General features: G+C 39.3%; 1 protein-coding gene across 4 annotated transcripts in view; it reads right to left on the reverse strand.

The window, feature by feature from the left end:
* The window catches only part of LOC141735785 (E3 ubiquitin-protein ligase KCMF1), a 54,053-nt gene that overhangs the window by 14,890 nt on the left and 26,598 nt on the right, over positions 1-12,565 (reverse strand). For all 4 annotated transcript variants that reach the window (XM_074568975.1, XM_074568974.1, XM_074568977.1 and 1 more), the window contains one exon: positions 9,596-9,763. In XM_074568975.1, coding sequence (XP_074425076.1) covers positions 9,596-9,626 — 31 coding nt within the window. In that variant the 5' untranslated portion in view covers positions 9,627-9,763. The remainder of the gene's footprint in view (positions 1-9,595; positions 9,764-12,565) is intronic.

Consider the following 12,565-nt stretch of genomic DNA (forward strand, 5'->3'; position numbering starts at 1 on the left):
ACTAGAACTCATGTTCTGCACCACAAGGCAGTACCTATCTAATGTATTAGGAATATGTCCTGATGGCTTAAGTCGCAGCTTCCTAAGGTTTATGACAACTCTACTACTGACCTCTTTAGGACATGAACAGAAAGAACAGAACAACATTTTTGTTTCTGCAGCCTTACAAAAGATGATGCTTATGCTAAAAAAGGTACATATCTATAATCCACTATATTAACAGGTAGTATTTTACATATAACTAGGTTTTGAGGGCTAACTCTTGAAGACCAATACAGGAAATGAACTTCTTAGCAACATGCTAATATGCAGAGTTAAACATACAGAATCAGACTGAATACACTGCAGGATAAAATTTTTTTTCAGTAAGACACTGTTCCCTTTATTTGGAAACTGCTTCCAGAGAATTTAAATGCTGGAAGATGAGAGCAAGTTACCCTTTTAACAGGCATGATAAGAAACACCCAAGGAGACAGAGAGCCTTGCCAAAGAAGAAACACTACCTGATACCCTAAGCATTTTTAACTGGTTCTTCAAATTAACTATCACACTAAGCTTGAGTACCATCCTGAATCCAGGTTCATTTATTCACATATACATGAGGAAAACATGTCCAACTATCCAAACTATAAAGCTCCCAGACAATTAAGTCTTAGTTCTCCAAAGAAGCATTTGAGGTTCCATTGAATGTTTTATACAATAAGGCACAGAAGTAACTTTTCATTAGAGAATGGAATTGCATACCAGATACGACTGAAACAGAGAACCATACAGACTGGAAGTCAGCGTGAATCTAAGTTGGAAGACATGCCCAAAAGATTAGCACCCCTACCCCCCAACCTGAAAGTCGTTTATATAGTACTGACACAGATGCCTGGAATCATTATTAGAAGGAAATCCCAAAGGCCCTTGCACAACATGTATCAGGAGTCAGTTCTGAATGCATCTGGGTCACTCAACACACAGAAGATGGGCATTTCCTTGACAGGTTGTCAGGCATTCAGCTGGCATCACAGAATCATAAAATGGTTTGGGTTGGAAAGGACCTGAAAGATCATCTAGTTCCAATCCCCCTGCCCTGAGTAGGGCACTTCCCACTAGATCAGGCTGCTTAAAGCCCCATCCAGCCTGGCCTTGAACACTTCCAGGGATGGGGCATCCACAACTTCTCTGGGCAACCTGTTCCTGTGTCTCACCACCCTCATGGTGAAAAATTTCTTCCTGATATCTAATCTAAAACTACACTACTCCAGTTTCAAGCTGGAATCATCCTACCACTGTATGACCTTGTAAAACATTCCTCTCCAGCTTTCCTAACAACAAGGCATGTGGTATGTCTTAATTCAAAACATCTGTCCTTACTTGATGCCCACTTGATCCATAGGATGAATCAGTGAAACTAAGAGGAAGGTCTACCATCCTGCATTTGTGGGAGAGGTCGCTGGCCAATGCCTAAATATACTATATCCAACTGAAGACGACAATCCCACCAGATTGGAAAAAAGCTTCTTAGAAACTCTTAAATCTGCTTGTTTGGTTTGTAAGTATCCATCAGCTTTAGAGTGTGTTCTGAATGCTCAAAAACAGGAACAGCAGCAAATTCCCCCATGTCAAAGCTTTTAAAACTGTCTTTAGTTCTTATCCATCACTCACAGTAAGCTTGTGTTTATTCTATATGAGCAAACTGGTACTACAATTACCCTGGCACGTGACCAGAAAAACTGGGTCTGAGATAGGATAACACCATTAGCATTCAGAACTCTGACATTCCCTATGTACAGGTGTTATGCAATGTCATCCTACAGGACAAACCAATTACATATACTTGCACGCACAAGTATCTTTGGACTTGAATACTGTCATGGTTTGAGATGGGATGGAGGTAACTTTCTTGCTAACAGTTAGTGTAGTGCTATGGTTTGGATTTCAGATGAGAAATAGTGTTGATGGCACACTGGTGGTTTTAGTTGTTGTTAGGTAGCAGAGGCCTTTTCTGTTCCTCATACCACCCCACCATCAAGTAGTTTGATGAGTACTGTCAAATCCAGTGTTTCTAGTCCTTGCTTTTAGAGAGTATGAAGCAAGCCATTTATTAGTAAAATAACCCAAATCTGAGTTCTTTCCAGCCTCCTGATTATATGTATTCCTGCATGTTCTCCCACTCATACCTCCTTACCCATTTTTCTCCTAATACACACCAAGCATACATGCACATGCCAAATAAATATGCCTTCATCCATAAAAAAATATTAATACATGCACCTGTCAGACATGACATCAGTCACTGGCAAATCCAAATATTTTTCCTTTGGAAGTTTATACCTTCTTTTTTCCTCCTCAAATTTAGTCTGTCTCCATACCTTACAATCAAAATCTGTTCCTTTTCTAATCTGAAATACATGTGCCCAGTTAAGTCTGTTTTTTTAATTTATGTTATGGTTTAAAAGAAAAGAGGTTGGTAAAAAAGTGGTATCATGAATCTGTGTGTCTAATTTTGATGTTGAAGCTGCTGACTGAATATTTTTCCACCTGTTTTGTTTTATAAGTACATCAAAAAATCCTAAAAATTATAAACACGGCCATGTTATTGACTATCAAAAGCTCATTTGCTAAGGAAGACCCTAACAATTAAAGGAAGTACACGAAAAAATGAAAACGCCATGCCGCCACGGCTGCAGAAGTGGGGCAACCTACTATTGTATTACTGGTTTCTCTTACAGTTGTACAATTGTTACAATGCAACTGGCCCATGACCAAAGAATTATCCCTTCTGGCCAAAAAGAAACCTTTCATGTAATGTATTTTGGTTCCTTCCAAACACCTTCCTACACAAAAGCATAAGTCCATAGCTCTTCAAACTCCTCTGGACCTCTAAAGCAGCGCTCTTTTCAAAGTCTCTAGGAAGACAAGGTTGCTTAGTAAAAAAGAACACCGGACTAAATCACATCCCCCTAGGAGAGGATTCATTACCTACACTGCTTATCAATTAGAGGAAGAATAAAAGGGAGTAAAAGGATCAGAATGCTGTCTGAGGAGGACTCAATAGTTTACAAAGTTAGATTTCAACCTCAACAGTTTAGACATTATAGCTTTTCTTGAATGGGAAAAAAAAAATCAAACTGGATTTAATGTGAAAACTCAACCAAAACTATAAGCATTTTTGCTTTATTATCCATCTATAGCTACAGACTGCTGGCACTTAACAGTTAACTAACACATTCTTAAACTTGGCAAGAGGTTAGTAATGAGCCAGAAGTATAGTAGGATTCCTTAGATAAAAATCAATCTTTCAAAGATGATTCAGAACTACATTTTGTAACAGCTAGTCCTTGCTTTCTGTTAAGACATATTTCTTTACAAAGGGCACACAGCAGCCAAGAATTTTAGTTTCACTTTTCTTCACAAGTAATATAATTTTAATTTGATATATACTTATACATAAAAACGTTGGTATTATACAAGTTGTAGTGTATTTGTTTGAACTTTTTTTCCATGTTTGAAGAAACTAAATGGTGGCAACGCACCACATTTTACAAAGCATATATATATTCCTGTATCACTGATCAAGCAGCCATACTATTCAAAAGAGTATTACCCCTAAAACCACTGTTCTGTTTTGCTGCAGATTTTCTGAACAAAAGACATTCTAAAACCTGCTAGATACTCTGCTATGAACTTAAAATAATGCTTACCTACCCTCTATTTATAAACATTTGCATAAGGGAGTGGGTTAACAGGAATCTTATGAAATTCAGCCCAGCCCTACCTGAAGCAGGCAGAGCCGGGGCGTGATGCCACCAGAGCCATAGAGAGCTCTGAGGAGATGGTACTGGGTGCAGGGGAAGGGGGGGCAGCAAGCAGAGCAGGGGCCAGCCATGTGGCTAGAGCAGTATGGGTAGGGGCGATCCCCTCAGCTCAGCACCCATAGGCCTCATCCAGGCGCTGCATCTTGTTTGGGGCCCCCTAGTACAGGAGAGACATCAAATTCAAGTCGAGTTCAGCAGAAGGCCATTAAGGTGGCAGGGCTGGAGCACTCACACTGCAGAGGCTACAGGGCCAGCATTGGTTCAGCCTGGAGGAGACAGCTTTGGGTGACCTAACAGATGCCCCTATACAAACAGAGGGCAAAAGCAAGGACATGTAGCCAGGTTTTTCACAGTGCTACAGTAATGGAGGACAAAAGGATATAAGGAAAAGTGTTTTGCCCCATGCAGACAGGCTGTGGAACAGGATACCCAAACAGCCCCTGTGCCATCTCCATTCCTGGAGGTTTTCAAGAACTAAGTGGGCAAAGACCTTGCTAACCTGGTCTGACCTCACAACTTGGAGCAGAAGGTTGGACTAGAGACCTCCAGAGTTACGTTCCAACCAGAAGTATCTTATGACTGATCCTATGAAACAAAGATACACGACAATATAGCTGAAATACTCATCTAGACTCTAATACTCTGACAATCACCAATGTTGTCCTGCTTTACAAACTGGAGGGACCTACACTCGACGGGTGGGATCTCTACTCACCTTACTTGGAACTCTTTCCTTTCACTACAAAGGCAGTGCAAGAGCCACATTTGCTAGAGTAAAATGCCAGCCTGGTTGAATCTGGCACCAGCTGCTCATTCCTTCCAGACAGAGCATCACTATTTCAATCCTTCAGTAAGTTTCCAGAACAGTTATGTCTAGCAAGAAGAAACAGTACATCCTCCATTTTTCTTCATGCAGTTTCATCAGCTGCCAATCTCAGTATTCAACCTCATACCAGATAGCACTGGGGCAACTGCTTCTGTGCAAGAGACACTGCTGGGGCTGACAATGATTACTTGGCAGGTATTCAGTTATTCATCCATCAGCAGCTGCATGTTTTGTTTCCTTAGCAGGTGTAAAGGGCCCTGAGCTGACCAAGAGGCCTTAGCTGCCTTGACCAGCCTCAAAGCAGGCCTCCACAACACACCCTCTGCTCATGGGCTACATCTAAGGTCTGACCATCTAGCCACAAACTATGCTGCAGCTGCACCCAGCCATCCTGCGACCTTAGATGCACTTCCTGCATGGACCTCTGAGCTGACTTGTTATACTTGCTTTGTCTGGGACTCTCAACAGGACCTGCTCCTGTTACCAACCCTGCCCCAGCCACCCTGTCAGCAAGGACACTGCTCCTGCCCATGCTATGGTCACCCTCAGCTCCTGGTTTGTTATTCCTTGTGGAGCAGCCCTGGTCTTGCCACTCCCCAACAATAGGAAGCACATGCTGAAGCCAAGAATGAGCACAGATGCTAAAGAAGCTGAGAGAGGATTTGCAGCCCGTCTGCCAATACTGAGCAGTGCCAAAACAGCAGCTCTGCTGAAAAGGACCAGGGGATCCCAGCGGACAGCAAGCCAAACATGAGCCAGCAGTGTGCCCCGGCACTGAAGGCAAATGAACACCTGGGCTAAATCAGTAAGAGAATAGCCATCAAATCAAAGGATGTGACTATCCCAGGTTACTGGGCACTTGTTAGGCAACACCAGCAACACAGGGTCCAGTTTTGGTTTCTCCAATTCAAGGCAGATATTGAAATAAAATAGAAAGGACCTGGGTGGGTGTGTGCGTTGTGCGGACACACACATTTGTGTCCACCAAGACAGTTAGAGGGTCTCATCTACCTTTGATCCCCATCAGTGTGTTCCAGTTCCCATTTGTCACTGACTCCAGTCTGGAGCTTCCCCAGTGCCTGCCAGTGACATCTTCTCCTAGGAACTTAATCTGGTCTTATATATATTTATTTATATTGTATCTATTTAATTATTTCCTTTTTATTTTATTATTAATATATCATTAGAGTAGTTTAGGGTTTTTTCTAAACTGGTAACTCTCTTTATCTCTCTTCTTCCTCTCCTTGGAGTGAGAGGTGAGGGAGAGCATCTGTCATCTTGTCATTGGCAAATCCAGCCCAAACCACAACACATCCTAACAGCTTAGGATTCTTTTTCAGGATAAAGAAAACTGAGAAATTTGCTTTGAACTTCTCCACTGTCCTGACAAATTGTCCCACAAAAAGCACAAGAGTACAATGACTGCCTGGTAAGCACACTCCTGTTCTTTACATAGACCTATTGCAATTCTAGCTAATTGGATTTGTGCTTTAAAGGCTTCTTGTCATCACATGAGACTTCATATTTTATTTTAAGCTCTGTCCCTGTTATAGCACTATATCACTCTTGGTGTGTATGTTAAAGCATTTTTTCCAGTGTCTCATGGAGACTGAATAACAATAGCACTGCCATTGTTCTGGATCCCACCTTGCTTGAAAATTAATACTAGGTCATACACTGACCCCTGAAAGATGAACATGCTAACCAGCAAATACATGTGTAGCCAAAAATCACCAGGGATTTTTATTTGTTTTCAGTGTTCTCATATGGGCTCCTATACTACTCTGAGTCTCAAGGGGGGAAGAGGGAGGAAGGGAAGAATAAATCAAAAAGTATCAAGATGACAACAAAAGCTCCTTCAGAGCACCTGAAGAAGTCCATCTTCTTGCAATATACTCTGCAACATTACTACAGTACCTAGGAACCCTAAAGACTGATCAGAATTTTCATGGAGGTAAACAGTATGTTAACCTTTTCTATGCTGAAACGATCACAACCACATAGGATCACCCATGCGATTAGCTGTCACCACAAACCTGAACTTGGTCACAGCCTTCAGCACAGAGTACTTAAGTGAGCTCCGCAGTTATCTGCATATAGATATGGCCAGAATGGTGACGGCAGCTACAGGTACAGGTCCTTTTCATCAGCTGCAGAGGGACCTTGCGCAAATGACTCACTGATCCACACACACACACTTTTAAAATCAGAAAAATGACACTGCCTGCCTCTGAAGTGCTTATATCAGTTTGGCAATGGAAGGATCCCCCACTGTACTTCCTTCTTGGTAAAACACTCCTATTTTACCAGCTGTCCAGTTCCATCCCCACCATCAGCAAAAATTGTTTACTCCTATTACAAACAGTTTCCATACCTTTGCATCAAACCTGATTACAGTCAACAGTACTGAAGTTCGTCAATGTCCACTTAAACTACAATTCACACATCTACCTATAACAGCAGCCTTCCACTCTGTGTTTCTACTGAAGTTTCCCTTAGGAAAACTCCCTACTCATACTGTCACACATTAGAAAACATTCTGCTTTCATTTGGCTTCGAATGTCACTAGGAAGTGACTGAAGTCTTCATTACTTTTATGTCATTTAGTTTTACGTTGCCAATCTGCCCCTAGAGATTATTTTCCTTTAACCCATTAATATCTGCTTCCTTGGTTATTTTTAATATTGATTAGTAGAGCTATCCTGACAACTCTGAAACAGGTCATTCTAGACTAGTCCAATAATTCATTATTGATTTTCTAATTGAAAATACCTTAGCTCCTAATTTTTTGGATGTTCCTCAAAGTCACATGATTTCCTTGGCTACACAAAGCCCTTTGAAAAGTTAACTTTGGTTTCTCTAAGCATCTGTACAATACTGTAAAGGCACACTCCTTTATGTTTTATATTCTACAGGGAACTATAAAAAAAAAAATTTAAAAATGATGCCACAGACCTTGCTGAGCCCTAAGGAATATGTTTATTTATAAATAATCCCTAATCCATTCTCCAGTGTATAAACTTGCAAGGTCAGGATTACTTGGGAGCTATCAATCTTTGCTGCGGTTCACAATCTGGTGGTGATGTATTCTTTCCCTGTTCTTGTTCTACAGTGTTAATTAAACAAGAAACCTTGCTGCAGAGCTGAGCTGCAGCATTATTTACTTTTTTTTTAACCAACAGTGGTTCTGTGGGAGCAATGCTCAGATATCAAGACATATGAAATTCCTAGAGCTTGTTTTCTTATTCTTCTTATTTAAAAAAGCCACAATAGCGTAAACACCAAGCAAAGCTGAAGTAGCCCTTGGAATCCTATTACCCATCTCAATACCTCACTATGAACTTTCTTTCCCCTCATCACCTGTATTCTTCATGCAGACTTAAAAAGTAAAAAATAACCCCTCTCCACCCCCACAACATACACAAATAAAATGTATTAAACCAAAAGATACATATATCAAAGACTTCCAAAAGAGAAACAGCCAAGTTGCAAGAAATAAAATATATTTCCTAGATATTCTTAGGTACTGATGGTAGATTTTTTTTTTAAAGTGAGTAGTGTTTAGAACAAGTTTCCTCAGTGCAGTCACTGAATGCTTTGACATCTACTGTTAGCTTAAGGCTTCAGAGCAAGCACGTTTCAGTTCTCTGACCACTATGATGAGCTTTTAGTGTTCACAGCAATGCTGTCCTGTTAGCCCATGTGTTAACAACCCAAGATAACTGTTGCTAAAGGGCTTAGAAGTTTGAACTGTGCCTCTCAAACAGTGACCAGAATCCTGAATTAATATACCATACACAGAGCATTTTACCTCATTAGTGAGACCAAAAAAAAAAGAAGTCCAAGAAGAAATATATGCAAGCTGGAATGGTGGTGTGCATTTTTGATAACGCACTAAGTTATTTCCTTCCAAACCCTGGAATCCCAGGGCCTGGATTTTTTAAGTCACGACCAGGCAGTCTTAAGGCAAGCAGAGGCCTGAGAATTAAAAGAAAGTGAAGGACATCTTCATTCAAAGGCCATTTTGAGAAACCAACTGCATGTTTCTATATATAGCTACTTTCTAGTCTTTAATGCATTAAAGAAGTAGATTTTACTTCTGTTTTAATCAAAAAGGTAAAGAAGCAATTTAAAATTCATAAGACTTCAGCTTTTAAGAAATCATAATGATTTCTTAAAAGCATTCAAAACAAAGAACAATACAGCTGGAATCGCTAAAAAAATTTGTATTAAAATGCTAGCCCTGTGGGCTGAACATAAAAATGAAATACATGTCCAGCATCAGCTGGATTTTAGACCAGTGATTTGTCACAGAAGTATCTTGTGAGTTACAACCTGTTACAAATAAGATACAGTAGAAACAACAGCAGGATAGGAGACAAGAACAATTATTTTTTTTATTTTAAATATTGACATGGCCTTACAGTCAGAAATAATTCTTAAATTAGTAGATCTTCAAAGGAGTTCTAAGAACACTATATGCTAGTCCTTGCCACTAGTCTTTTATACTGTGCACAGTCCAACACTATCCCTGCTGTACCTAGAGTTCCACATAAGCCACCAGTGAGTAACATTCCTGCAAAATCTCCCAGGACTTTTCTGCTTGTACACTGTAGCACTTAAAGCATACTGGGGGGAGAATGCTTTACTTAAGTGCTACAGTGCATATCTTCTGAATTCGAAGTTAATTAGGAGTAGTCATTGTTATTAAGTATATTTATTACCTGCTTTATCAGACCAAAATAAAAGATTAAAAATATATACACACCAATTAAAAGAAATAAATAAATCAGTTGTTGTATGCTAAAAATCAAACAAAAAAAGCCTGGTTTTAGAAGATGAGAACTTGCTTTTATTTTCGGTGTGCTAACATGGGAAGTGAATAAGTAAAAACACGAAAATCCATTCGTGTTTGTAGAAACAACATAGTAGCAAAGTACTAGAGTTTGAAGTTATCACTTACCAAAATCTACTCTTGTTAATATGCACTGCATCGGGTGGTCAGTTGTATGCCTTGTCGTTGTTGCACCACTTTCATAACAAGTTGCACACAGATCGTAATCGTAGCAAATTAAACACTTGTATCGGCGACCTCGAAAATTTCCTTTTAAACATGCATCACAGCTGACACCTGTAAACAAACAAAATTGCTTTAAAACAGCAATAAATGCACTTTTTTTTAATAAGAGGCAAATTTGTTATTGCCTTTGAACAACTAAAAGGAGCCAGTCATCTCTGACATGTGCAGCTGACTATTTTTAAATGTATTTATGTCTTTAAAAGATGCTGCTGTCCCAAAATTAGAATCTTGAATTCTTGAAGTAAAATAAGGCCAGACTCAAGCACCTGAAATAGTATTAGGTTAAGTTATAAAATCTCTTCAGTTGCACCTTCCTACAGGCACCTTTACCTAGTAGCAATGACTGGTATTTTGACTGTTCAGTTAGGAATCTTGGGCCAAACACTCGTAAAAGCCGAACGGTATACAGTGGCTGATCAAGAGGAAAAAACAACAATAAGCAAACCAACCACTGACAAAACTCCACTAGCTTTTCAGCCTTTTCTCTCACACTTACTAACACTTTAATTCTGAAAAACTTCATAACCATCCCTGACATTATACGTGGGGTAGAAATTAGGACCTTTTTCCATTTTGAAAAGCAGAAAAAAAGTTAAGCCGTGTTTTGGAGTCAGGCTGCACCAGTTCTCTCCATCCTATTTCCTTCTCAAGCTAAATCTCTGCACTGAAAGGTAGTCACACTGCATGTATCAGAAAAAGGTTTTATAGCTTCCAAAGGTTGTAATTTCTCTCTGTGTTGTTTCGATTCTCTCTTGGTTACTTAACTAAGTATAAGTGTCATCATCCTGTAATACGTCAAGTCTAACATAAACTTCCTTCAATTGCAGCAGCAACTTCAGGGCCTCCATGAAGGAAGCTGATGTATATAATTAAGGCAGGATTTTGACCAACATCCTCTTTCAGCACCAGCCAAGATGTATTCTTCATAGCTTGGTACAAGCACAGACAACTTGAGAGAATTAAAACTGTCAGACCAAAATAGTCACATTAGCCACCTCCTTATTTTTTTTGAAGCCTAACTGAGAGGACTGGTGGTTTTTTTGCATTTTTTTGTTGCGCTACTCTACTCTGTAGAATCTGAACAGAAGCTTTCCCACATGTAATACAGGAATGCAACAATAAGTAATTTCTTTTAAATCCCTGCTACCTGTCCAAACAATTGCATCATCACATTTAGATGAACAGTGGACAAAATTTTACCATTTTTTCCTTTAGTCACTTTACCTACAGGGATAGCTTAAGGCATTATCTAATCATTTCTAATGTCTAAGCACCATGCTTATAGGAATACTGAACCTATTTCTTCAGTTGCCTCACTCAGTATCTACTTTGAAAGCATCAATCTACACGGAGCAGTGTATTAGAAGAAAGTATTTCAAGAATCTTTGTTAATAGCTTCGAAGAGCTACATTTTGAGGATGGCTGTGTTACCATCTTCAAAGTTTGCTTTTCTTAAAAAAAGAATCTTTCTCACTTGACACACTTTTCTCCTGAAATTTCATCCATAAACTCTGAAGGATCTGTCCAAATCAAAGATTGTTACACTGAGAGCGACCTAACTTCTGAGAACACCTGCTTGTTAACTCTGTAGAATGAATTTCATTGCTTCAATTGGGTTGTTTGCTTTATTCCCATGCAATTTTTCCATAAAATTTTACCTATGCAGTATCCATATCTCTCCAACAATGCATGCTATACACAAGACACTTATTGGCAGCACTGAAAGTCTTTTTGTTGCCTACTAAACTTTCTAGAAAACAGCTGATCAGCAAGTTAAGATATCACACTGAAATAAGACTCCAGGTTAAACTAAGTCTGCCATGTCAGACACTAACTGCTTTTCAGATGAAGTATTAAGCCATGGTTCTCCAGTAAGTCGTATTTTCCCTACTTTTTTCCTTTAAGCTCAGAACAGTTGATTTAATGCAGATGTAAGCCTCTTTGCAATAAACTCCTCCTGTCACATGTTCTCTCTAGCATCTAGATTGTTCCTACTCAGAGACAGACATGTTTTTAAGGAGTTTTCATTTACACATTTTTCTTCGTGGCAATACTTCCCCATGTCATTCCAAACTGCAACCCCCACAAACTTTGTGATATAAACTTTCGAGAAATTCATTCATAAACATAAATCACAGCATAATGTTTGTAAGTAAAACTTAAGAACATTTCCAGTGGAAATGTACAACAAGGTCTTCAAACAACAGATTAATTTTTCTTCTCATGATCAATTATCAGGAAGTCTACTGAACAGAAAAACTAACATTAGCATAACGCATTGCTATAGCTGCTGAAGTCAGACCAAGAGGATAACAAAGTTATAGAGACAGCATGCTTCCTAAATCTTTCGAGGTTAATATTTTGCCACACTTATGCTCCATTTGGAGAAACAGGCTGACAGCAGGGGATGTACTTTTATATCCTTTTGCGTAGCAGAGAATAAAAACCACAAAAGTGATAATTAAATTAAAAGCCTCAGTTTGGGAGCTAAACCCATGCTTAAATCCCCAGACCACGTCTTGAATCCAGTAGGGTCTCTTTTCCAGAGGTTACATCCTTTATTCTTCCATGTTTACAACAGTCTCACCAAAGTCAAGTCCGTTACAGCTTTTCCCATTCCACTTCTAGCCTGTTACTTGGCTGCCAAAACCTCACCCATCTATCCAACCTGGGATCTGGAAACTGAAATACCCAGGCAAATAATCTCCTTACACCCTATTTTTTCTATTACAATGAACACTTATTTTCTTATCAAAGCTTTGATTTTGTTTTTTATTTTTCTCCACTTTCCTCTTTACATCAACTGGAATTCCAAGAGTTCATTTCTTTTCCCTACACAAACCCCGAACGCTC

This window comes from Larus michahellis, chromosome Z (genome assembly GCF_964199755.1).
Source record: "Larus michahellis chromosome Z, bLarMic1.1, whole genome shotgun sequence".
Lineage (NCBI taxonomy): Eukaryota > Metazoa > Chordata > Aves > Charadriiformes > Laridae > Larus > Larus michahellis.